This window comes from Myxocyprinus asiaticus, chromosome 20 (genome assembly GCF_019703515.2).
Source record: "Myxocyprinus asiaticus isolate MX2 ecotype Aquarium Trade chromosome 20, UBuf_Myxa_2, whole genome shotgun sequence".
NCBI classification, from domain to species: domain Eukaryota; kingdom Metazoa; phylum Chordata; class Actinopteri; order Cypriniformes; family Catostomidae; genus Myxocyprinus; species Myxocyprinus asiaticus.
Genome location: NC_059363.1, coordinates 18,408,829 through 18,436,007, shown reverse-complemented (window position 1 = coordinate 18,436,007; position 27,179 = coordinate 18,408,829). Strand labels below are relative to the sequence as shown.

At 37.8% G+C, this 27,179-nt stretch overlaps 3 protein-coding genes across 6 annotated transcripts in view; 2 read left to right on the top strand and 1 right to left on the bottom strand.

Moving 5' to 3' along the window:
- LOC127411582 (tyrosine-protein kinase Lck-like) overlaps positions 1-12,450 on the top strand; it is a 28,806-nt gene extending 16,356 nt beyond the window's left edge. For both annotated transcript variants that reach the window (XM_051647277.1, XM_051647278.1), the window contains 4 exons: positions 6,403-6,479; positions 10,099-10,252; positions 10,549-10,680; positions 11,546-12,450. In XM_051647277.1, coding sequence (XP_051503237.1) covers positions 6,403-6,479; positions 10,099-10,252; positions 10,549-10,680; positions 11,546-11,751 — 569 coding nt within the window. In that variant the 3' untranslated portion in view covers positions 11,752-12,450. The remainder of the gene's footprint in view (positions 1-6,402; positions 6,480-10,098; positions 10,253-10,548; positions 10,681-11,545) is intronic.
- Positions 12,451-12,666: 216 nt separating this feature from the next.
- Positions 12,667-19,514, bottom strand: LOC127411587 (transmembrane protein 54-like). Of its 3 annotated transcripts, none has more exons than XM_051647285.1 (6): positions 19,371-19,514; positions 18,328-18,524; positions 15,539-15,598; positions 14,306-14,497; positions 13,656-13,796; positions 12,670-13,188 (listed from the first exon to the last, which is right to left on the bottom strand). In XM_051647285.1, exons 1-6 carry the CDS (start codon positions 19,381-19,383, stop codon positions 13,120-13,122), a joined length of 672 nt encoding a protein of 223 aa, XP_051503245.1. In that variant the 5' UTR covers positions 19,384-19,514; the 3' UTR covers positions 12,670-13,119. The 3 variants fall into 3 exon arrangements, with proteins under 3 accessions (XP_051503246.1, XP_051503245.1, XP_051503244.1); XM_051647284.1 differs by having other exon boundaries at positions 12,670-13,175; XM_051647286.1 differs by lacking the exon at positions 14,306-14,497 and having other exon boundaries at positions 12,667-13,175.
- A 3,901-nt stretch (positions 19,515-23,415) lies between these two features.
- LOC127410817 (uncharacterized) lies at positions 23,416-25,729 on the top strand. The gene is made up of 6 exons (XM_051646016.1): positions 23,416-23,603; positions 23,680-23,773; positions 23,880-23,965; positions 24,473-24,555; positions 24,654-25,617; positions 25,708-25,729. Exons 1-6 carry the CDS (start codon positions 23,416-23,418, stop codon positions 25,727-25,729), a joined length of 1,437 nt encoding a protein of 478 aa, XP_051501976.1.
- Positions 25,730-27,179: the final 1,450 nt, after the last annotated feature.

Below are 27,179 nucleotides of genomic sequence, written 5' to 3'. Positions count from 1 at the left end.
GTGCCGTATTACAAAGTTTCACTTAGCTTCAGAATAGTATTCAAAACAGAATAAAGTGCAACAGGAATTTTGAATTTTTTTTAATGACTGGTTAAGTGCTCATGGAAAAGATGTGTTTTTAGTCGTTTTTTGAAGACAGAGAGTGAGTCAGCTTCACGGATGGAGTTGGGAAGGTCGTTCCACCAACGTGGTATGATGAAGCTGAAAGTCCGGGAAAATGTTTTGGTGCCTCTTTGTGTTGGTACAACAAGGCGACGTTCCTTAGCCGACCGCAGGCTTCTAGTGGGTGCGTAGCTCTGCATAAATGATTTTAGGTATGCTGGAGCAGACCCAGTGACTGTTCTTTATGCCAACATCAGAGCCTTGAATTTGATACATGCATCAACCGGCAGCCAGTGGAGAGAGACAAGGAGTGGTGTAACATGTGCTCTCTTTGGTTCATTAAAGACCAGATGTGCTGTTGCATTCTGGACAATTTGCAGGGGTCTAATTGCACATGCAGTGAGGCCTGCAATGAGAGCGTTACAGTAGTCCAGTCTAGTTATGACATGTGACTGGACAAGCAGTTGTGTGGCATGTTCAGAGAGGAAGGGTCTTATCTTCCTGATATTGTAGAGTGTAAATATACATGATCTTGCGGTCTTTGAGATGTGGTCTTTGAAATTTAGTCTGTTGTCGATGGTTACCCCTTGATTTCTGACCAATTTGGAAGGTGTTACTGTAGTTGCACCCAGCTGCACGGTGATGTTGTGTTCAACAGCAGGGTTGGCTGGAAAGACAAGGAGTTCAGTCTTGGCTGGGTTGAGTTGCAGTTGGTGCTCCTTCATCCAGGCTGAGATGTCTGCCAGGCAGGCAGAAATTTGAGCAGTCACTGAGGTGTCGTTGGGCTGGAAAGACAAGTACAGTTGCGTGTCATCAGCGCAGAAGTGGTATGAGAAACCATGTGCCTGAATGATGGGTCCCAGTGATGTTGTGTATATAGAGAAGAGAAGTGGCCCAAGCACTGATCCCTGAGGTACCCCAGTAAGTAGCTGATGTGGCTTGGATACCTCACCTCTCCAGGCTACCTTGAAGGACCTACCTGAGAGATAGGAGTTAAACCAGTCAAGCACAGTTCCTGTGATGCCCAGCGAGGAGAGGGTAGAGAGTAAGATCTGATGGTTGACTGTGTCAAAGGTTGCAGAAAGGTCCTGCAGAATCAGGATGGATGATCTGGATTCAGCTTTCTCCTGTCTCAGTGACTCAATGACAGACAGCAGGGCAGTCTCAATGGAGTGTCCATTTTTGAAGCATGACTGATTGTCATCCAGCAGCTTGTTCTGTGAGAGTTAGGCAGAGATTTGATTGAAAACTGCCCTTTCAAGTGTTTTAGCCATGAATGGGATGAGAGAGACTGGTCTGTAGTGTTCTTTTTGTGTGGGGTTAAGTGCAGGTTTCTTCAGCAGCGGGGTTACTCGAGCCTTCTTCTTTTTTTTTCTTTTTTTTTTTTTTTTCTCCCAATTTGGAATGCCCAATTCCCAATGTACTCTAAGTCTTGTGGTCCAGTTCGCCTCAGTCCGAGTGGCAGAGTACAAATCCCAGTTTCCTCCACGTCTGAGACCATCAACCCACGCATCTTATCAGGTGGCTTGTTGAGCGCGCTGCTACGGAGACATAGCGCGTGTGGAGGCTTCACGCCATCCACCGCGGCAACCATGCTCAACTCACCACGCGCCCCACCGAGAATGAACCACATTATAGCGACCATGAGGAGGTTACCCCATGTGACTCTACCCTCCCTAGCAACCGAGCCAATTTGGTTGCTTAGGAGACCTGGCTGGGGTCACTCAGCATGCCCTGGGATTCGAACTAGCGAACTCCAGGGTTGGTAGCCAGCGTATTTTACCACTGAGCTACCCTGGCCCCTACTCGAGCCTTCTAAAATGTAGTGGGAAAAGTGCCTGTAAGTAGAGATGTGTTATTATGTGTGTGAGTGCAGGTAGGATGGACAGAGAAATGGCCTGGAGAAGGTGAGAAGGAATGGGGTCAAGGGAACAGGTGGTGGGGTGGTTGGAGAGGAGGAGTTTAGAGACCTCAGTATCAGTCAGAGGAGAGAACACAGAGACAGAAGAGTTGCATATAGGAGACAGGTGTTTATTGCTGAGAATGTATTGCTGATGGTAGTAACCTTATTAGTAAAAAATGTGGTGAAGACATCTGCTGTCAGTGATGTGTCAGGTGGTGGAGGGGGAGGGCAGAGAAGTGTGTTGAATGTTCTAAACAAGTTACGAGTGTCTGTGGTGCTGTTGATCTTGTTCTGGTAATAGGAGGTTTTTGCAGATTTAACGATATCTGAAAAAGTTGCAAGCAGGGACTGATATTTACCTAGATTTAAAAGGAAATAAACGTCTGATCGAACAACTTCAAAAAGTGATTACATACCCAAGGATGAGAACTTCACAGCTCTTCCTCAGTGTGTCTGTCCGATTTGAACATGCAGGGTGACAAGATTACAAGCACACACATCTGAAGCTGAACTAACACAGGTACTCCACTAAAACAGAATATTATTCTGCTTGAAATGTTGCATTTGTGCTTAGATTAAATCTCAACTGCAACTGGGAGAAACAGCGCACTGGTTTGTCTGCACTTTCTTTGTCTTAATGACTCTTTTGCAGTTTATTAACATTCAATAACACACTGGTAAAGTGATTGATGTATGTCCATACGAAATCATACCCACTCTCCTCAAAATCCTAACACCGTAATGAAAGAGTTAATGGACGTACATCTTAACAACAGTTGTGTTTACTTGACAGTGAAAGTAACGCCCATATTTCTCGCTAAGCATCACGGGACGTAGGAAAAAGGTGGATAGCGTTGGTAGCACATCCTGATAGGTAGCATATATTTTCAGGACCTGGCATTTCACCTGGAAAATGCTCACATGTGCCCATGTGCCCAACAACACTAACTGCTTTGGCCAATGGGGGCAGTGTTTTGAATTTCAGTAAACAGACTGGTTTTAGCTAAAGAAAGGTCAGCCTACTGTTTCTGATTTCACTGTGAGATCAGTCTGGTATGAATATGACATTATAATTATTATATATATATATATATACAGGGTTGGAAGTAACGGAATACATGTAACTGGATTACGTATTTAAAATGCAAAATATAAGTAACTGTATTCCACTACAGTTACAACTGAAATCATTGGTAATTAGAATACAGTTACATTCAAGAAGTATTTTGATTACTGAAGAGATTATTTAGCATTTTATTGTCATTTGGTTCACGACACGATCATATTTTTTTATCAAGAAAATTCACGTTGGATCAGAATTTCTTTTTTTTTTTTGTATTAAGACCTTTGATATTAGGGCAAAAATCATATTCTTGATAATAATTTTTGTATTTTCTTTTCTGAAAAATATCAAAAAATCCTTAAAACAAGATCAATTAGATTGATCTTGTTTTAGAAACAACACTGCATAAGATATTTAGGTTTTTCAGAGAATGTATTTTTAACATGTGTATTTTGTTTTACTGTACTGGCAGAGTTTTTATAGTCAAAACAAGTAAAAAAAAATATACCAGTGCTGAAGAAGTAATCCAAAGTATTTAGAATACATTACTGATCTTGAGTAATCTAATGGAATATGTTACAAATTACATTTTACAGCATGTATTCTGTAAACTGTAGTGGAATACATTTCAAAAGTAACCCTCCCAACCCTGTATATATATATATATATATATATATATATATATATATATATATATATATATATATTGTTTTTTTTGTTGTTGTTGTTGTTGTTGTTTATTTGCTTTATTTATATAGTACCTTTCAGCAATCCAGCACAAAGTGCATCACAAAATATAAAACACACTTAGTAAAACACAATGTAAAAACTCAATATACAATGCAAGTTTATATAAATGAGTTTTAAAACGAGACTTAACAGACACAGTTTCAGCAGATCTAATATCCCAGGGCAGGCTGTTCCATAATCGTGGTGCCTTCACTACAAACGCTCTATCAACTTTAGTTTTGAATCTGGGTCTTGGTACAGCCAACAGTCCATGACAAGATGATCCCAGGGGTCTAACTGTTTCATATTTGAGATATAAGTGTTGGACTGAGGTTGGCTAACGTGCTAAAGCTAGCGAAGACCATCACATGCGTTTGAAATGTCACTTCATTCAGATGTTAAACTTCCATGCTTCTATGTAGTAAAAAAAACTTTATTGTCTTTATTTTGGACAATACTGCACTTTGAAAATGAATACACTGCATGATGAATAGTGTGGTGTACTGTAAGTGCACAGTTTGTAGTGTGCTATTTGGGAGTTGGGACACAGCTAATGAAACTAATGGTTAACTCTCATGATCTGTTTGGGGTCTTAGAAACCCCAAGACCATTTTAATAGCTCAAAAAACATACTTTGCCATAACCTGCTGATGTGTGTGTGTGTGTGTTTGTGTGTGTGTGTGTATGTATTGAAAATTTCACAGTACACCCCTGACAATTACAGTATTTACTATAATTTGTCTTATTGTATTCAAATATGTGTTCAAACTGAGCCCAAACAGAAACAATGTCACTATTCTGGATAACAGTCACATGTCTGAAAAGTGCACTCCTAAAGATCTGTACAGTATAGCTGCAGCTCCGTTGGCTTATGTTTCTCTAACTACTAATGCGTAATTAATCTCATACACACACACACACACACACACACACACACACTGCATATCACTGCAACCTACTTAGAACAATGCAAAGCAAAACCACACTTGTAAACCTCTCACAAAAAGCAGGGTCACAGTTATAGTGTGAATTCCATCACATTGAATAGAGACTGAGAGAGGCAAAAGCAGAAGGAGAGAGAGAGAGAGGGGGAGAGACTGACAGAGAGAAAGAGGAGATACAGTGTGAGGTAGAAAGAAGGTCTTTGTTCCATAGGCTAGTATCGGCAATGCTTTCGATTCAGACCCAACCAGCCAGAAACTTATCACAATAAATCAGACTCATAAATGGTCACCATGGTCACAGGTGCTCACAGAAAAGACCTCCACACCCTATAATATTTTCTCTTTTTAATGCCACAATAGACCTTAGGTAATCATCACAGGTGTGTTCCAAGACCATGCTTGTTATTCCACGTGCAACACAGTATGCATTGTTTCTGTGTGCTTCTTGTTGGTCTTATTGGCCCTGAGAGGTTTGTTGGGCCTCTAGAATGTCACACTGAAGCTGACGGAAACAAAAGATTCTAAGAGGAACAGCCGCGTTACCATAACGTCAGTGCACTTTTGGCGCAGCAGCTCGTGAATGGACTTGCTTTGTGTTCCCTCTTAAAGGAAACTGATAAAACATGGGGCTCAGCTTGTACATTTTACATTTCTTTGTTTAGGATCCACATATTAATTGTTGTATGTGTTGTTATTTAAAAGAAGAGATTGAGGTGCCCTTTTCCACTCCTGTTTCCTTTTAACAATGGAGACAATGACAGAATGATTAAAAACATGGGAACTTCATCTCAAGTATGGCTAACCCATGACCTTGAATTTTACACCCTAATTCGATCTGAGATGAAAGGAGTGTGTACAACATCGCACTTGTTGCTTGAATTCCTAAGGAATTCCTAAGAGGGCATTTTCTGCTACACCTTTGTGGGAATTTCTTACAAGGTCAGTTGGTTTTGCCCTTTTTCCAACATAGCCCGGCATCTCAAAAGCAACTACTTTGGCTTTTAACACTTCTCTGAGACTGAATCAAACTGTCTGCACTAATTTCCTGCATTTGTTATGTTCTAGTTCTTGGATCTAATCTGTTTCGCGTGAAGTCTGATGAGACCTTATAGAACAATCTTAGGCATCAAAACAACAGCATTCATCTATCTGCTGTTTCCTTTTGCCTTTGAAATAAAATGACTGACAGTGAGATAGTGCTTCCGGTATGATTCAGTTGTGGTTAAAGAATGTTTAAAAAAGGCTGCTGAAGACATCCTCATGAATTATGACTAAAAATAAACAAAAGCAAAAATCAAACAAAAACTTTCAACATTAAATATTCCCATCAAGTCCCACTTAAAGCTTGCTGGGAGCTACAACAAATATCGTGCCCAATCTCAATAACGGTATATGTTACATTAATAAGATTTCAAAGTTTCTAGTCAATTCATTTGACATTATTAAGAGCACCATTTATATTGAATAGATGAACATTATATAATCTTTTAAGAAAGAGATTACTACTTAATTACTTCAAGGCAATTTACTGAAATTCTCTGAGAATTATAAACTTATAAGGGTTTACAGTGCATAATGTACTGTACATTTCACAACTTTTACCCCAAATTCTATGCTTTGCTGTATATGTAACAACATGTTTGTGTTGGTTCTGATTTTAGGCAGCCTGGTAGATTTTCTGAAGACTCCAGAAGGATGCAATTTAACCATCAATACACTGATAGACATGTCTGCCCAGGTAGGCTGAACTACACCAAATCAGTGAGGGATAGTTCACCCAAAAATGAAAATTCTCTCATAATTTACTTACCCTTATGCCATCCCAGATGTGTATGACGTTCTATCTTCAGCAGAACACACACAAAGATTTTTAGAAAAATATCTCAGTTCTGTAGGTCAATACAATGCAAGTGAATGGTGACCAGACCTTTGTAGTTCCAAAAATTACATAAAGGAAACTCTGAAGTAATCCATATGACTCCAGTGGTTATATCCATATCTTCAGAAGCAATATAGGTGTGGGTGAGAAACAGAACAATATTTAAGTCCTTTTTGTCTCTAAATCTCCACTCTAACTTTCACTTTCAGATGTGAAAGTGAAACTAAACAGACACCACATGTGACTTTTGGATGAAAGTGAAAGTGGAGATTAACAGTAAAAAAGGACTTACATTTCACCCTCACCTATTATATTGCTTCTGATATGGATTTAAATACTGGAGTCTTTTGGATTACTTCTATGTTTCCTTTATGTGATTTTTGGAGCTACAAATGTCTGATCACCATTCACTTGCATTGTGAGGATATACAGAGCTGAAATTTTCTTCTAAAAATCTTTGTTTGTGTTCTACTGAAGAAGCAAAGTCATACACATTTGGGATGGCATGAGGGTGATCAAATGATGAGAGAATTTTCATTTTTGGGTAAACTATCCCTTTTATTATTTTTGTTCAATATTCTTTGTTTCGGCACAACTCTGAAAACATCAGGCTTTGAGACTCATAAGTATTTGTAGCTATTCTTGTGTAAAATGTGGTTCTGAACAAATGTTTACGAATCTTTATTAAATCCATGAATACTGAATTCATGTAGTTGGTTTATTTTATTGTATTTATAAACAATAACATTAATTAAATGTACAAAACACATTTATCTGCCAGTTGTTTTTAATATTGTTGAAAATTGGTTAGGGGTAGGGATAGGGTTAAGGGATCTAATATATCTATATAATTCTAAAGAAAATGTAACTATACAAATATACTTATTATATAAAGGATTCATAAATATTTTTATGCTTCTAAAGCAGTAAATACATAAAAAAAAAAAAAATAAAAAAAAAAAAAAATTGGTTTAAGATGCTGTCAATATGTCCATATTGTACATTTCAGCGTTTATCCAAACTACAGAAATGTACGTTTAAATACTACATCCGAATAGCTATGAATAATAATGAGATTAGGCTGATGCATAAGAATAAAAACCCAGACTTGCACAAGCCTAAATTTTAAGATCCTTGAATATTCTGTTTATCACTTATTGCTCTGTATTTTATCACTGTCACTAAGCTTCTCATGAACTGTCGACAGCGGTACTCAACTGCTGCTGCTTCCTAATCTTATGGTACAACAATGAGCATGACTGTGTGTGCTGGAATGAGTCTAGACACCTTGATACAAAAACAACTGTGCCGCGACCATAGCTCCGAACTACGAACTGACTACACACCCAAATATAAAACAAACTCGCATTTTCCCTTACAGTGACATTTGGTTGTACATACGAAAACAAACCAGCAGTATATTCACATGTAAACACACATATGCCAAGCAAGTTCTATTTACCCACATTAAACAGCCTATTAATTTGTAAACCACACATACAAAAACTGTTTGCTTGTTTGTTTGTTGCCAAAACACTGTTGCACACACAGATTGTATAGACCATAAACAAAGGTCTAATGTAGGTCATCGTAATTCTTGTTAATGACACTCAATGCTTCATTGAGAACATCTAATTATTGTGGGAAGTTGAGAACAGATCAGGAATGAACACAGGTCCAGTGTTGTGTAGAATTTGGATTGTAAATGTCATCATTCTGGTATTTCCATGAACTGTTCACATAATCCAAGAACTGGAAATGCCATTTTCCAGTGGAAAGCAAAAAATCACCAATATTGGAAATATTTGAGGGTATTCTCCTAGAATAGACTGATCATGTTGAAGTTAAGTTGTTATGCGGTCTTAATCTATCATGACCTGAAATATACACAAACACCCTCTTTAATAGTGACAATGGCTCATGCGCTCAATGTGTAAGTGATTGAAGTGTTGAGATGTGCTCTGTGCAGCACCGAACGTTCTGGAGAAATGAAGAAAACACTGATGTTATTGAGTAGTGTTGCTAGAGGGGTGCAGGTCAGAGGGTCACAGAGGTCATGTGACATGGGATAGATGGAAAGAGATGTACTCTTTCTCTTTCTCTCTCTCATACACTCACACCCACACACACACACAGTTCATGCAAACTCTTTAAAGTGAAGAGCCTAATCAAAAACAATGGTGTCGTTTTTCATCTCTGGAGAGATTCATTGAAATGTTGCTCTATTTGTATGGAGGGGAAAATGTAACAAGAGAAGAAAGAGATCTGGGATGTTTTTGTCATAGCATAAAAAAGGGAAGTTTTGCTCTAGGGCATTAGCATGCTTAGATGATGTATAATATCTTGAAGCCATTCTTTTCCATAAAGTTTCTGAGATTATTCATGGCTTTTGAAAGGTCTTGGTGAAATTAGTACCACATGCAACTTGTTTTCTCTTTTCAACACACACATTTAGGAAATAAGAGATGCATGCATACTCATTCATACTAACCTCTGCTCTAAGTCAAAACATTCAGGCATGTTCATATCAACCGGAAACATTTCCGAACTATGACTTAGTACTTTGTACACACACAATCAAGGCACAACACTTCACTGTAGTGCAACATACTCTATAAAAATCCAACAGTGTTTCAAAAGATTTCTGTGCTTAAATATGGGCTATGTTTAGAATGGAATGGTAGCCTCCTGCAAAGTGCGCAGTATATACTGTATTCTGCCTACTATTGTTTTTTAAAGTCTGTGAAACATTATGCATTATGCACCAACAAACAGTTCAAACATTACTATGCTGCATTATTGTCACAAGACCGACAGCAAGAGACATTCAATTATCATGTTGGATATAAATATGGCAATTTCACAGTTTTATTTATTTAATTTCTATCTTTCTTATATCCGATCAAGACAAGTAGGAGATTTAGCCTTAATAATCTTGGTTGATGTTACTTTTGGTTCATTTGCCACACTGGAATGGAATGTCAGGTATACTGCATTGTTGGATACAGTACCCATCCCAGTATGCTCTGTTGTACACAGCACATTCCTGTTAATTCATTCAAATTTGCATACTATGCACAGTAGACATATATTATATACTGAAGAAATAGTAAGAGTAAGAGTAGCATGTTAGTATGCTATTTCGAACATAGCCATTATCACACACACACACACACGTTGGGTTTTCATGTTTCATGAGGACTCTCCATAGACATAATGGTTTTTATACTGTACAAACTTTATATTCTATTCCCTAACTCTACCCCCTAAACCTAACCTTCACAGAAAACTTTCTGCATTTTTACATTTTCAAAAAACATCATTTAGTATGATTTATAAGCTGTTTTCCTCATGGGGACAGACTGATTGTCCCCACAACGTCAAAAATTTCAGGTTTTACTATGTCCCCACAACGTAGGGAATACCTGGACACACACACACACATATACAGTTGTTAACACTGCACTGCCCCCTGCAGGTCGCAGAGGGAATGGCTTTCATAGAGCAGAAGAACTACATTCATCGAGACCTTAGAGCTGCCAACATTTTGGTTTCTGATGAGCACATTTGCAAAATTGCTGATTTCGGCCTTGCCCGCTTCATTGAAAATAACGAATATACAGCCAGAGAAGGTAAGCAGAACAAATGCCATATACTGTATGTTTACCACAGTGAACCTCAGCATGTGACAGAAAGAAAGTAAGTCCAGATGGGCATCAGACCTTATCAGCATTATAGCACTCTTTTGAATCAATGGAATATTTGATTGAGCAAATATCAAATCCAGATGTAGGCTAGCTGGCACCTGTGTGGCACTGTTCAGTCTTTTAATGAAGCTGTGTTAAAATATCTCACTATGAGTGCTAATCTTGGTGTGGAACCAACAAAAATTATAAGATTAACATGTCTTTTGTTTTAAACCATTCAGGTGCAAAGTTTCCTATCAAATGGACGGCACCTGAGGCCATAAACTACGGTACTTTTTCGATCAAATCAGATGTCTGGTCATTTGGAGTGCTGCTGACAGAAATAGTTACCTATGGAAGAATCCCATATCCAGGTAATGAGCAAACAATGTATAGTGATTGACCTAATTTTGATGATGCAAAGTGACATAAATGGAAAATGCATTATGCATGGCATACATAATATCATTTTATTAAAGGAATTTGCACCCCAAAATTAAAATCTGTCATAATTTACTCACACATCGTTCCAAACACGACTTTCATTTAGTGCTTTTTTCCTTGCGTGAACATGCATGCCACGAACATCTTGAACATGATGCGCTCCACGAATGGAAACGAGCGTCGAGATTTTTTTTACTGAAAATTGACTTAACCTTATGTTGTTTCTCCACACAACCTATTTTATGCTTTGGACAATTTGAAATATGATACATCTTGGATCTTACAGGCCTCAGTGCAAAGCACCGTTCGGGTCATAATTGCATGAATTAGATTTTTGGGTCTTTTTAAGCTTTTTGTTAAAATACTTTCTCCTATCCCAGCATAATAGGCAGAGACAACTTTTATTAAACCTTTCATAAGTTGATTACCTCAAAATCTGTAAACACTGTGTCTCTGTGGCACTATAAAAATTGCTTGGTTTGTTTTGAGCAACCTGTCCAGCCCGACACAGCAACACTGGCTTGACCAGTGGCTTGAGTTAGGGATAGGACTATCTGTTGGTTCAATCAGCGACTGACGGCGAGAGTCATCGAAAACATATTTTTGCTGTTTTGTTTGGTGGCGCTAGTAGCGCAGATATTACACACTTCAGCTTTAAAACATCATCTTTTGTGTTCCACATAAGAAAGTCATACAGGTTTTGTACGACATAAGAGTGAGTAAATTATGACAAGATCTTGATCTTTGGGTGAACTATTCCATTAATTTGCATAAATCTCTTTCTCAATCTTTCAGGAATGACAAACCCAGAGGTGATCGCAAACCTTGAGAGAGGGTACCGCATGCCTTGCCCTGATAACTGTCCTGAGGCTCTCTATATCATCATGAAACATTGCTGGACAGAGAACCCAGACAACCGACCCACATTTGAATACCTGCGCAGTGTACTGGAGGACTTTTTTACTGCCACAGAGAGACAGTATCAGGAGCAGCCCTGCTGAATTGATTTACTTTACAAACATTAAAATTAGTAAATTAACAGTCCACAGAGTCACATTAAAGACATGAGAATTCTTACAAATTCCTTAAAAATACTTGATTTAAGACTTAAAAGAAAACTAATGTTCTTTAATCTTGAATACTGCTTATGCCTTACTGAGAATATGCCTATACTAAATGAACATGAAACAATTTATGATTAACAAGTTGGTTTAAACATGGATCTTGCCTTCATTTTGACCACAGACCCTGTACAGTGTACACAAATGGTGCGTGTATAGTTTTTTTGTAGCAGTTAGATGGCAATAGGATACATAAAAATGAGATTACAAAAGACTTTTGAGTTCTTTTAAAGAATGAGTGAACAGCTTGCTGTAGCTTTTTGGTATTTTGCCTTCCGTTCATTTTGCTTTTAGATTTGACATGTAAAATTCAAATTTGCATTTTTATAAAAGCACATTTGATTGCATTATATCACCAAGCCTGTAAAACAGTCCAAGAAAATGTGCCTTACTTTGTCTGCTTTCACCTAATTAGACAAATAACTCTTTACATGTTCACTGTGACCTTTGCTGATGTTTTTAACAAATCTGAAGTGACATGGTGTCATGACATATCATCACCTTCCACTGAAAGGGTTTGCCATTTTGTCATTGCTCGAGATCATCAAGCATATACAGTACATACGTTTTCACACTGATTTCCAGAAAAAATTCCTGTGTACATCATAAAACCATTAAGTAAATTGTCTCATTCAATACAACAATTTACGCAAGTGGTTTTTCGGTTGATTCAGAGTTTTGTGTTTCATGAATGAGGCGCAGTGTCTAAGTACATACGTATATGAGGAATAAACGGTGTGATAAAGAGAAAAGAGGACAATATACAGGACATTGACAGCTGACTTTTTTGTGTTTTTACTTGAAGAAATTTTATTTTGAATAGAAAAATATTTTATATAAATGTAACATGGAATCCCAACAGTGCAGAAAATATGAAACAAATATAACATATACATACCTGTGATACTGATATATAAGCAAGTGTGAACTTTACATGAAACCAATGGCACTTCCCAAATAGACTTACTGAAACATTTTCAGTATTATTATTCATTATTATTGCCAAACTAAGCTGAAGATTCTGAAGAAGTCTTTCTTCACTTGTTAGCCAGATTAGTGGGCAGTAAAGGACAGCACATCTTTCCACATGTTTCATGTGCATGGTCACTTATGCTTTGTGCAATTCTAAACTAGTGTCTATTGGTCATGCGGCACATGCAGGTGAATTACAGCCAATCACTGGTCACCACAACAGGTGTGTCTTTGTCAAGAAGGTCGTGCTGTTCTGTTGGCTCCTCCTCATTTGGCTCATGTCCTGGAGGTAGTGCAGTTTCTTCTGTCACCTCGGCACGCAAGATTATACACTAGAAAAGAAGGCTTTAAAGTAGTATAGTGTGCATGAACAGTCAGAACTGTGCAGGTATTTAGCATAGTTTGCAAGGTTTTACTATTCTGTGTTCTCTGAATGCTTTTCAAAATACAATGTTAATGTGGAGCTGGATACTAGTCTACTGTTTCAGTCAAGTGCAAATTAAGAAGTTCCCTTAAAGCTAAATCCTTAAAATCATCACATATCTAGCACATGTCTGCATTCTGTTCTGATTTTTATCAGAATCAGAATCGGCTTTATTGCCAAGTATGCTTACACATACAAGGAATTTGTCTTGGTGACAGGAGCTTCCAGTGTACAACAATACAAAAACAATACAAAAACAGCAGCAAGCCATAGATAATAATAAAAAATAAAAAAAATAGTTATACACTTATCTTATCTTAAATGACTAAATTAATTTAGAATAAAATGTGAAATATTGCATTTTTAACTGCATTAAGTTCTAGTTTACCCTTCTAGAGTAGACAACATTTTTCCTCCATGGGCAGCGCAAGCGGAGAAAGGAGGTGCAGGCCAAGAAACAGCGGCAAGAGAACACAACTTCTACTACTGACATCAGAATCAATGGAAACCACAGGATTAATGTTGTACCCTGAAAAAGAAATATTGTTTTTTAATCATTATTTTCTTTCATATTTTTCCATTATATATTTTGATTATAAACCACACCCTTTGACCAATGAATTTCAATGTCTTTATTATGGACTTTTTCACCATGAGCTGAGCAGAACTACAAAAATGTAGATTCACTAGAAACATTTCCATGACATTTTAAAATCATCAGTTTTCATGACTATTATTATTACTATTATTATGATAAAAAATAAATAAATAAATAAAAATATATTTTTTTATTCTGTGATATTTCCATGTTTTCCATGACAGTGGGAGCCCTGGTCCCAACTATTGTTTATCCCACTAAAGCATTACAATGTCAATGTCAACAACGCAATACAATGTCTGTCATGCCATTAAAGCACACAAACAGATAAAAGAGTCACAGAAAGAACTCTTGAAGGCATTTTTGAGGCAACAAATGCTTTGCGTTTTAAAGCTTTTGAATACAAAAGGGATCCTCAGATTTGAGATACACTGACTCACATAGATGCGTGTGGGGTCAAAAGGGCATTCATTTGTGATGCTGTAGTAACTCATGTTGGCAGGAAGATTGCAATGGGCAAAGAGACTATGCCCTTCCTGCATTATGGCCCTCACTGTGGCCATACTGATGCCCACTGCAGAGGCGCCGCCCAAGAGAACAGCCAGAACACTCACAACTAGTAAAAACCAACTCTGCAAACAGATAAAATTTGTCGACAAATGGAGTAATACATAAAAATGGACTTTTCCATTGAAAGACTGTAATTCTGACACGCAAGTGTTCCAAAAGAAGCAAGTAAAAGACAATAGGTAGGTTTCCATCTAACTATTTTAATGCGCATTTTGAAATTGGGAAATTTGGAAACGCTTGATATGCGAATAAAATGTCTAAATTCGCTTAAAATGTAATGCGCTAGGAGGAGGTGGATTTTCTAGAGTTTCGCATGAGTTAAAATGCACATTAAGGTGATGAAAATGGTTTATTCGCAAAACGATGACGTGTTTTGACCATTCGTGCGTGTGTGACTAACCCACCGAAAGGTCCAACCTTGGCACACAATTCTTTGGACATAGCGCTTGTCATTCGGAAGTGTTTAACCCACAGCTGGTCGATAAAGTTGGTCCTCACAATCTGCCAGAACAGTTTTGAGAGTGGGCGCTCCCAATTATGTGGAGACTGGTGGTGTGTGGGCATCGCAGCTATTTCAGCCCACATTATATCAGATACTACACTTATTCTGCGGTGTCTCGTGGATGTATTTAATAAAATGAGATACTTGCTCCAATCTTGCAAATAAAACTGTCCCCAAAGCAGGGAGAGGTCATTCAGCTGTTCCATCGGACAAGGCGGCTCCCTCATGATAACGCGCATTACGTAGTGGAAGTAAATGCGCAACAATTTATATTTTCTTGTCAAATTTTTAGAAATGCGCTTAAAAAATGCTAAACATTTTGGATGGAAACCCAGAAAATGCGGAAGACATTACATTATATTTTTCATTCAGGTTTATCAACAAATTAGTCATAACTGCAAGTAAATCTGTCTGTAAATGAGTACAAGCATCTTTTTCTCAGTATGTACAATCTTGTCAAGTCATGGGAATGTTTGTCGTTGCCAAGTTTTTGACATCAGATATTCACCATTTAGAGATGTACACAAAATAAAAATGTTTTTAAAAATAGCATACGCAATAATTTCAGCAAGGGCAGTATTGAGTGTGTGAGTCTACTCACCAGCAGCTGGTTTTTCTTGTTCTTGGAGAGGACAATAGCGGAGATCCCACCAATAATTGCCTGCAGGTAATAACATGAGATGTAAAAATTACAGTGCAGGTTCATTCAGTTTCACCTGCTTATTAAAGTGTGTACTCAGATTTTAGCTGGCTCTTACTCATCCCATATCTTCTGTTTTGTTTCTTTTAGTTTGTGTTTTCATCCATCTCATAATGCACACATCCCTATAATGGACATTCTTGTATTCATTCAGTCAAAATAAATTTTCGTGCATTCTTGCACGCTGGACTGTTGATTGAACACCGCCTTGTGCTCACGCTTGGTGTTTGATGTAGGGATGCTCACGAGTAATCGATTCATTGCCATTAATAATTAGTTAGATTAAGCTTATCGATTGTTGATTAATTAATTTCAGGACAAATGCGTTCAGTAATAATGGCAGCAGAAATTGATAAGGCTGTTTACAGTCATCAGCCTCTAGAGAGTGATTGAGCGCTTCATGTCACAGATGAAGAAGCACAGATGAAGGATGAAGTGGGCTCAATGTAATCAGTGTTGGAGCGTCTCTCTATAAATGAACATTATGTTTTCTGCATATGCCGTGATAGTGTGGGAAAGTATATTCAGCTGACATCTCAAAATCACCAGAGAAACAGTATGTTATGTAGCCTACTGTGTTTACACATTGTGTTCTGATTTGACGTTATTTCAAATAAAAAAATAAGTCCAAAGGTCCGAAATATTCCACGATCCACAACAGTAAGTTTTAATTAACTCAAATACGTATCTTCTATACAAGTTATTATTTACAGTACCTAATTAACAGTAATTAAACAATTCACCGATTCATCCTTAACACAGCCAAAATGTATTTAAATATGCTGAACTAAGAATATTTTAAGAAGAAAATGCCAATACTTGCATTTTTTAAGTGAATTACTTAAAATGATGATTTAAACAGTAGGCTACATGCACATATTATTTGGTGTCCTTCACGTGTGTTTTGCTGTATTAATATTAATGATTAATCGATTGTTAATTTCCACGACGATCGATTATTAAAATGTCTGAAAATGTACGTCCCTAGTTTGATGTTGCACGTTTATCTGTGATCTGTGCCTTGAGATCTACAGGTCGTAGCAGTTTGTTTAATCACTCCAGCAGGGATCTCTTGTTTGGACATTTTATATGTCCAATTGCACTCATTCTGTTCGGACTGTCTGGTGGATCACACGTCTGTTTATCAATACCATACTATCGCACTGAACTATGCTGTTGACTTGGGCTTTGTTGTTGTTTGTATTAAGGATTTTTTTTGCTGTTTTATTGTTTGGTTTGCTTCTTTTGTTTACATGTACTTTAATGTTTCAGAATATTCTGAAAGCTCTAATATATACACACCGATCAGCCACAACATTAAAACCACTTGCCTAATATTGTGTAGGTCCCCCTCGTGCCGCCAAAACAGCACCAACCCGCATCTCAGAATAGCATTCTGAGATGTTGTTCTTCTCACCACAATTGAACAGAGCGGTTATCTGAGTTACCGTAGACTTTGTCAGTTCGAACCAGTCTGGCCATTCTCTGTTGACCTCTTTCATCAACAAGGCATTTCCATCAGCAGAACTGCCCCTCACTGGATGTTTTTTGTTTTTGGCACCATTCTGAGTAAATTCTAGAGACTGTTGTGTGTGAAAATCCCAGGGGATTTACAGAAATACTCAAACCAGCCCATCTGGCACCAACAATCATCCATGTGATTATTTAATCAGCCAATCGTGTAGCAGCAGTGCAGTGAATGAAATCAGGCAGATATGGGTCAAGAGCTTCAGTTTATGTTCACATCAACCATCAGAATGGGGAAAAATGTGATCTCAGTGATTTGAACCGTGGCGTGATTGTTGGTGCGCGATGGGGCTGGTTTGAGTATTTCTGTAACTGCTGATCTCCTGGGATTTTCACACACAACAGTCTCTAGAATTTACTCTGAATGGTTCCAAAAACAAAAAATATCCAGAGAGCGGCAGTTCTGTAGATGGAAACACCTTGTTGATGAGAGAGGTCAACAGAGAATGGCCAGACTGGTTCGAACCGACAAAGTCTCTGTACCATTATGGTGAGAAGAATATCTGAGATGCGTGGTGCTGTTTTGGCGGCATGAGAGGGACCTACACAATATTAGACAGGTAGTTTTAATGTTGTGGCTGATCAGTGTATATACAGGTATATACATATATATATATATACACATGTTGTTTCTGTCATTGTCATTATTAGTGGCTGTAACTCAGTCAATTGCTTGACACAGTGTCATGTGCTGTCAACATGGCAGCACCCATGAAGGGATGACCCGCTCCATGTAAAATTAAACAGCTTTTATTGGGTTTCTGTGACTGAAGTCTTTATCTCATATGAGTGTACTTTGTGTACATTTTTAATTAAATTATAGTTGTTGTATTTTTTTCCCCAGTGTTTGCTAACAAAGTACTACTTGTTATTTAGCAGACACTTTATATGCAAAGCAAGAGGGTCAGTCTTTCTGAAATAACCTGGAGTTAAAAGTTCTGTTCTAGGGAACAGTACTGGTTGAGCAGGTTTGAGAAGTCAGTTACTTTTTCTCTGTCACACCTATTAAGGACTGAACCTGCATTGCGTTAGTAGCCTAGATTGTTTATCAATATGCTACTTCTTCTAATATTCATCACAAACAAATGTAATCCTTTGTCCACCAACACAGAAATGTGGATATAGACCATACAGTGCAATACAACTGGAAAACACACACATACCACAAGCCCCGCAACAAGAGCGGTGACATTGGAGATGGGGTACACGAGTTTCCGGTCCCAAGTGAGCACCTTTATGTGCCCGAGCACAGCTCCGTGTACAAGTGCCCCCAGCAAAAAGTTCACATGGCCTACCAGCACCAGCCCCAAGCCCATCTTCATAAGGATCTTATTATCCTTCAGACTGCCACAACAAACACCTACGGCAGACACACACACATACACACCACATCAGACAAAACATAAACATGGAAGCAGCAGGACACTGAAAATGAAAGACCAGCCATCAGATCATCAGATAAACAAGTGATTAGTTAAGAAACTATGTGCAACAGGAAATCCAGACTAACTTCAATACAGTCATCTTTCATGAGTTATGACTTCACTGAAAAGCAAGTGATTATGGGATGGTGAGGGACTGTCAAGTAGGACGAGTGCAGAAGAAACAAAGTAAAGAAAACTTAAATTAATTTATAATTATAATTATAATTATATTTATTTATCACACATTATACATTTGCACATATACAGTGAAATTCTTTTTTTCACATATCCCAGCTAAGCTGGGGTCAGAGTGCAGGGTCACTCTGAAATTATGATATATGTGTTGCATGTTTTATTTATTTATTACATTTATTACAATTAACAAACCATGCATCTATTTATTTGTTTTGTGTTCTCTCTTTAAGCCCAGGATTTTTTATATAAAATTAAAAACTAAACCCTCTTCAGCAATACTGACTGCATTGCACAAAACAATAATACATATGTTCTTGTTATAGGTCCAGTCGCTAAAAATAAATAAATAAATAAATAAATAAAACATGCAACACATATATCATAATTTCAATCTATAACAGTCTATGAGCACTCCTTTAAGTTGTTAGGTTTGAGTTCTGAAATCAACAAGTCCAATGATGAGGCTGCAGTATTTTTGTCGCCCAATACTAGACGAGATTTGTATGAAGACAATCACAATGACCACAACCAGACTACTGTCCGTTTATCCCACAAAATGACCCCTTTACTTAAGTGAATGAACTCACCCGAATTCACCATCCTGGTATGCTTCTTTCTGATTAAGTTATAATTAAAGCCGTCACATGTTCAAAGATCTTCTCCTCTTGCCGTGCCTTTCTGGATGACTTCCTTGTTCTCGTTCACCTACATCCATCGCCAGTCACCACTCCCTCTCCGCTCACTCACTTACCTGAAGTAGTTTTCTGCCCATCCTGCAGATGTCGCTGCATACACGAGTGACAAGAGCCTTCAACCTCAAGGTCCAAGTATCCCTGGCTGCAGCTTGCAGAACAGGGCGGGGCTACCCCTTGGGGCGTGGCTACACGTGTCGCCCCGCCCATAACTTACTTGGCTTGGTCATCTTTTATTGGCGTACATGATAGGAGATGCGTTTTAAAATAGTGTAGCCTGATCATTTTTATTATAGTGCTGTGGCTCGTAAGTGATATGAAATTGTGTTGTACCTCACGGTTCACTGCAAACAGATGTAGCAGGAGTCTGACTGAGCAGCCTGTCGTTTCTGTCGTGTTGAAAGCGGAGGGCAAAATTACTAATCCTATTATGGTGAAGATTCAACTCTAATGCGGTCGTAGTCAGCGTTGAAATAATTAGGAAAGATAATTTTGATTTTAGTGCCATGACTCGTAAGTGACTTTGTGTTGTACCTCACGTGTCATTTCAAAAATATGTAGTAGGAGTCGCATGGACTGGTAAACAAATTGTGTTGATGTGTCTGCTGTCTTTCAAATCTGTAAATCAAAAAGTTGAGCAATTTCACAAAGCTTTCATTATAACGCATGGTTAGAGAAATTATGAATTAAATTAAATATATAATTTTTTTTTAATAACACTTTTTTCATTTGCACTCTATGGTGAATCAGTGTTGTTGTAATATAAACATTTTAATTTATAATCCAACATATGGGTTATGAAAACCAACAGCGCTGTCTACTGTAAATTAACTGTAAATTACACTCCAATTCTCACAAAAGTTATAAAGATGTAATATAAACGTATTTTCAAATATCCTAATATTGGGGGACAGAATCCAAAAATCCATGTCATTCCTTCGTTCAATCTTTCCTTCATAAGGCATGTGCTTGTATGCAATGGGCAATTCTCAAAAAAAAAAAAAAAAACGAGAGCATGCATGCATGCACTTTTAGTCTCCCGGTTTCTGCCATAACAGCTCATCATCATGAGTGATTATTTTGCATGATTAATAATAAATTTTCATTGACCAAGTTTGCTTTATGCATGCCATCTGTATCTGCTCGATCTATTGATTACTCTCCATTTTAGGAATTTAGTCATTTTAATTTATGCCATCAACAATAGTAAACAAGATCTGATGAAAATTGTTATGCCATTCTTGAGATAGTTGCGGTGCTTTCACTCGTATTCTATATTGATTCATACTAATTTCTTTGAAGGATTGTAAACAATTATCTCTAGAATCCATTCCAGAGATACAATACATTAGAGCAGATCATTGCCGCGTTGTTCCTACACTCGCCTGAAAAACAAGCTTTCATCGCACCGCGAACATATAGCATTGCAGAGAAGCCTTTTGCGTGTATTAGATTATCATTAAATTGGCCTCGACAGTCCTAAATTTCATTTTCCTCCCCCCGACTTCTCATGAGGTGGCTTTTGGAGATGTTGCATTTTAAATCAACGGCTTCTTTTATGGAATGTTTGACCACATGCTGCTGGAACACAATATATGGAAAATGAGAATGTGAGCTGGAAGTTAGCACACCATCCTAGTAGCATATATCCAAAAGCAACCCACATTATTATATGATTATTCAGATCTAACAATTTGCTTTGCAAACTCTATGCAGGCTTTGGATTTTCACCTGTATTTCATGATCTCATATTGTCGAGCTTCGATTGTGATGTAGTTCCAATGTAAATAAGTCTGCATGAGTTTACTTTTGTTAAACGTTCCATCAATGTATGCATTATTTTTATTCGTCCAGAAATTATAATATTACTTATAACAAAATTAACATTACCAGCTGTACACATATCACAAGGACATGCATTGTCTACGTTGCAATATTTAAGAGATGCAAAGTTCTCAGTGCTTCCCCTCATTTAACAGACCAAGGGACAACCAGACAGCCAGACGATGACTGAACGCGAAGCGTGCACCATTTCCTCAAGCAGCCTTGCATCTTCCTTTAACTCGACACGGTGCCATGGTTGAAGCTGACGTGTCGCTCTAAAGAGTTCATTGAATTGGGTAACTCTAACACGAGTCAGCCCTTTAAACCAGCACTGAAAACAGAGTGAGAGGTGTCGTAACGGTCAAAGACGTCTATCTAGCGCATGTTTACATGGGCCAACAAATTAAAAAAGCACAATATCAAGCAGCATCGATATTCCCGGTGGTTAATGTCATCAAAAAACCAGAAAGAACTCCCGTTATCACACTTCACAATGAATGCCATATGAAACATATGTATTAGTAGACTCTCAAACATTATATGCAGTATGTTTCTTTCCTTGATTATGATTTCAAAACATTTCTTTTATATTTTACAACAATAAAAATAAACAGATCATGTACCACAGCTGTCATCTGTCACCTTAAGCACAAGATTTAATGCTTACTGATAGTGGCACCTGGTGGCAGAGGCTGGTACCGCATGCTAATTGTTAGCTAGCTAGCAAGCAAAAAAAAAAAAAAAAAAACATTTATATATATATATATATTATTCTCATGTGTTGCCTCTTGAGGAGAAAAAAGAGAAAACATTTTTTGGAGAGAAATGTATTTTTAGAAAAAAAAATAATAATAATTGTAGGACATAGGATCAGAAAGGCACAAAGACACCTAAAACATTATTATTTTTTTTTATTTATTTATTTTTTTTTCAGTGTGGTTCAGGGCTTCCATAACTCTCCTCCCATCTTGGAAACTCGGGTTTCAGAATTATGTCGGAGTTTCCCAGTCATAATTACGACTTGATGGGTCATTCATGTGCAAATTTCAAGTGGGAAACTCTTGTTTACAATAATTCCGACAGCACGTGAAGTACCTTTCCCTTTTTAGCGTACGCGTAAGGTGTGAATGGCCAAGTTGCAAGGCGACTGAAATGATTCTTCCACAAACTTCTACAAATAATTTACCTCCAAACGCTTAAATAATTACATTTTTGTTTCATATATAGGTTACGTTCTGTCTTATTGTACAAGGTATTTTTCCTTTATAAACGTTATACCACGTTTTATGAAACTTAACATCAAAGTTTGAAAATTTCCTGTTACCCTGATAGCATGTTAGCCATTAAAAATCTAAGGCAGAGTTCGGAATGGCATACTACCACAATACTAATCTTAATAGGTCTGCCATAGACATATGGGTAGTATGCCATTTTGACCGAAGCCTAATTCTAGCGACATTATTATATTTACAAACTGAATTGTGATTGGTAACGACTTTATTATTCAAACATTTAATATACTTTTTTTCCCTCCAAACAAAAACCTTTAACCTGCCAAATTCCCAATAAAAATAAAATAAGTTGATGTCATTCAATTAGTCGCATTAATTAAATCAACTTAAACGCCTGCATCTGATTACTTTAATTAATGCATAAACTGGCACAGAAAACACCCTCATAACACAAATCTTTTGGACGTCTGATAGGGTAGAAGAGTGGCTGTGTAAATTGTTGTACACTGGTATTCCTTTAGTTTAAAACAACAAGATGGGGATGTCAGGGGTTTTTGTTGTTTTTTGTTGTACTATAGTGTCTTTAGCACTGTCAGTTACAACCAATGGAAATGATTTGAACAGGGTTTTTACATCACACTCACCAGGAATCATACATGTGTCTGAATTTCCTGTCATCCCAGAGGGGTATTTTCTTAATGAAATCCTCCAACCTCCCACTTTGGATGAATTTGGATCTGTGATTCTAATGTCATATGAAGTACAGGGTCAACTGGAGATACGTGGTGGCTTTTCGATAAGAATCATGAACTGTGTGTCATCTATCTATCTATCTATCTACCTACCTACCTACCTACCTACACAGTATTTATTGTATCTATACAATGTTTATTGTTTCAGCATCTTGGCGGGATCTGGCAAATACTAATGTGTTCCACAAAGGAGAGCGGTTGTATCTGCAGGTGTCTGCCTCACCTGGCCCAGGTCAACAGCTTTATGTCCAGTCCTGCCATGCTTCTTCCTCTCCAGACCCAGCTGACAAGCCCGAAGTCGCCCTTATCATTAACAACGGGTAGCTGAACTCAACAAACATGATTCTTTACAGTTGTATTTCCCTGACTTAATTTAGGCTTCTAATATTTTGCCAGATGTGTGGCGTCCAAAGAGTCTTTGAAGTTTGTGTATCGACGGAGTGACGCAGTCAATTTGGTTCTTCATACATCCAGTTTAAAGTATTCAAAGGTGGGTGTTCATTTCCTGGTGCTCAAAAGTTTGACTCTTATGTTCCAATTTACACATTCCCTTAGTCTTATCTGGTTTACTAATCTAATTGAGTTGTCTTGTTTAGGTTTATCTTCACTGCAGTCTCTCTCTTTCTGATTTGGGTTTGACCTCCAACACCAAATTCTGCAACTATAACAAGCTCAAGTCCAGGTAAATGTTCACTTGAAATGGGTTTTTGATCATTTATTAGCTTGCTATAAAATGGTGCCATAATCCAGATTGTTTTTGCTGCCTACATATTTACTTATTGCATTAAAGGGATCATTGACCCAAACATGAATGTAGTTTACTCGCTCTGAAGATGACCCAAACCTGTATGACTTTCTTCCTTGTAGCACGAAAGATATTAGGCAGAAATAATGACCGCCTCCGTAAAGTCTTTCTAGCAATTCAGTCCACTGTAGGATCTGTTCCATCTTTGGAACACTCTAGTGAGGCTATTTCCAGTCATGACAGTGCAGCTCCTATCTACTTGAAATGGGGGCTTCATTGAATCTTCTAATTTTGGGGGAATCCCAAAAACAGTTGGTCAAGATTACGATCGGATCATTTCAAATCCGCAGTGGAGTTTACAACACTGGAATAAGAAAACTGAATTGAGATTAAGAGTAATATACTGCCTAACGTCTTTTTTATTTTATTTTTTTTTTCTCTCAGTTGGGTTGACCTGGGTGGCCGAACCTCAGTGTGTGAGTGTTGTGGAAGAAGCTGTAGGGGCTTGTCTAAGCGTGGGGACATGCTTAGACCACATCCTGATGTGGGTGTGTATCTTGTTTGTTAATTTGAGTTTGCATAGTGTTCAACCTCATGTTTTGCATGTAAATTGAATCTTTACACTCCTGTCTTTTAGAATTGACTGCAGTAGTAAGCACTGGCCTGCTGATTATTGAAGATCAACAAACCAAGCCACAGGCCACACCATTGACCCTGTCAGACAGCACCATTAAGTCCAGCCCTACATCCAAAAACTTGTCTGATAAGAAATGGATCATGGCAGGTGCCTCTTTCTCCAAAAGCTCTACAGAAAACATGGGCAATGGCTCCCCCTGGCCTGCTCCACCTAATTTTGGAGGTGGTGCGATGGTCATTGACCAGGGGCTGGGAGGTGCTTTATCAGTGTGGCTACCAGAGCTTCTAGATCTTCAGTTAAACTCAGTGATGGACTTCGGAGTTGGTTTCGCAGAAAATCCTGCAGTTGTTGATGTAAACTTTCAAAGTGATGACCCCTTCAGAAGGTGGAAACCAGAAGAATGGCAAAAGGCAGAAGAACAGCCTGTTGATGGCCAGCACTGGGAGTTGGCTGTGGATAAAGGGAATGCTTATGTGGAAGCTGCTGATTCACATGATCATGCGGAAGACTGGTTGGGCAAGCCGGACTTTGTTGTTGCCCACTTAAATAAGATTGAGAGAGAACCTATTGTGACTGTAGAGAAGGTTCAGCTAGAGCAGCCTCAACTTAAACCTTCCCAAAGCCCATCAATTGACCAAATGCCTACAAATAAGGTCATTGAGAGCACAGAGAATGAGGGAGAAATAGTTTTCAGACAGGCTGAGATGATCTTTAAAGGGGCTAAAGGAACCAAATCATCAGAGCCACTTCTACATTCTAAACTGAGTCTGAAAGCAGCTGCAGATGGTTCCAGTTCTCTCCATTATGAAGAACAGAAGAGGCCTGGTTTGAGCAAAAAGAACATCAACGTGCATGAACTGAAGATGGATGTTGAGAAGAGACAAAAGGATGAGAAAATGGAGAAAGCTTGTAAAATCAAAGACCTTGTTTTATCCCTTTTAGATGGATTGAGGTGAGTGAAATAGTGGTTTGTGTTTAAAAGGTATCATGCATGTGCATCAATGCTAATATTAATTTGCTCATTTTTCAAATCTGACTCCAGAGGACTGTGGATGATGCGGTGACCTGATTGTGTTTTAACGTCATGCTCTGCTGCACTTGGTTTCTCTAGTGAAAGTGAAGGTGTTTTCTCCCTAAATGTGGCACAATTACTAGTAATTCAGTACTGTCTTAATTTGCTTGATTTAAATTAAATGTTTAAAAAAAAAAAAAAACACTTCTTTTAATTTGTGTTTTTGGATGGGGGGTAGACTGGTTGAGTGGCACTTCTCAGTGGCACTTTATTCTTTATTGACTCCTGTGGAACAACTGCATGTATAATCTGACAATAAGAGAATGGATCTCCTCATTGGTTAAAAGAATAGGTTAGGATCAAATATTTGCAGGATGTTTGGTTTTTAAAATTCTTGCTAGAATTCAAACCTTAAGCTCATCTGAAAGGTCACAAAGGTTTTTATATTTGAATGCCAATGCTCTTGAATAGTGATCTTATATTTTCGTAGTAGGCAAAATAACACTTCACATTAACCCAACTAGGTCAAAGAGGGAGAGAGAGAGAGAGAGAGATCTCTTTCTCACCCCCGTGGTTTGTATGCCCCTGGTGTGTGCGACCAACTGTTCAGATCTGCTTTGAACTCATTCCATGTACCAACCCCATTCATAATCTTTTATGAATGATGTTTGCCAGGGGCTATAATTTGTGGAAGCCTGTAATTTTTATATATATATAAAATACAACTGCTCTTGCTAGATGGTTAATGTCTTGAATCAACGAGTGTGGGTCAATAGAGCAAACATTCAAATATTGCATGTCACAACACCCACTTCTATCCCCACAATTAGCCATGTGCCAACTGACCTGGTTGCCCCTTGTGGGTAATTGCCAAGATGTTCTGGTCATATTTAACCCCAAATCAATACAAAAAATATGAAGTCATATTTTTGCATGAGGACGAAGGCTACATTTAGGTTTTTTTTTTTTTTTTTTTTGTTTTTTTTTTGCTGCATTGACCTTTTCAGGACACTTAAAGGGATATTTCACCCAAGAAAAGAAAATTCTCATACTCCATGCCATCACAGATGTACTACTTTCTTATGCTGAACACACAGATTTTTAGAATATTTCCGATCTGTAGGTCCTCACAATGCAAGTGAATGGATCTTAACATTTTGAAGCTCAAAAGCACAAAGGAAACAAAAGTCATAAGACTCCAGTGGTTATATCTATATCTTCAGAAGCGAGATGATGGGTGTGGATGAGAAACCGTTCAATTAAGTTTTTTATTTTTTTTTAAAAACCATAAATTCTCCTCCCTGCTCAATAGGTGGAGATATGCATATACAGTAGGCAATCAGTGCCCCCAATTCTTCTGTATTACAGTAAAAAAAAAAAAAAAACTGTTGTACAGGGTTTTTTTTTTTTAAATCAGTGAAAAGCAGTAGGTCTACCATGGAAGTACTACTATGATGTTTATACAGTTGTGCTCAAAGGTTTGCATACACTGGCAGAACTTG

Excerpts from the sequence above, each read along its gene's own strand:
- LOC127411587 (XM_051647284.1), bottom strand. Across the intron at positions 15,599-18,327 it reads CTCTTGTTGCGGGGCTTGTG|GCAATTATTGGTGGGATCTC; the intron begins GTATGTGTGTGT and ends TATTACCTGCAG. Across the intron at positions 14,498-15,538 it reads ACAAGAAAAACCAGCTGCTG|AGTTGGTTTTTACTAGTTGT; the intron begins GTGAGTAGACTC and ends ATCTGTTTGCAG.
- LOC127410817 (XM_051646016.1), top strand. The coding sequence starts at position 23,416 with ATGTTTATTGTTTCAGCATCTTGGCGGGATCTGGCAAATACTAATGTG. Across the intron at positions 23,966-24,472 it reads TATAACAAGCTCAAGTCCAG|TTGGGTTGACCTGGGTGGCC; the intron begins GTAAATGTTCAC and ends TTTTTCTCTCAG. Across the intron at positions 25,618-25,707 it reads TCCCTTTTAGATGGATTGAG|AGGACTGTGGATGATGCGGT; the intron begins GTGAGTGAAATA and ends ATCTGACTCCAG.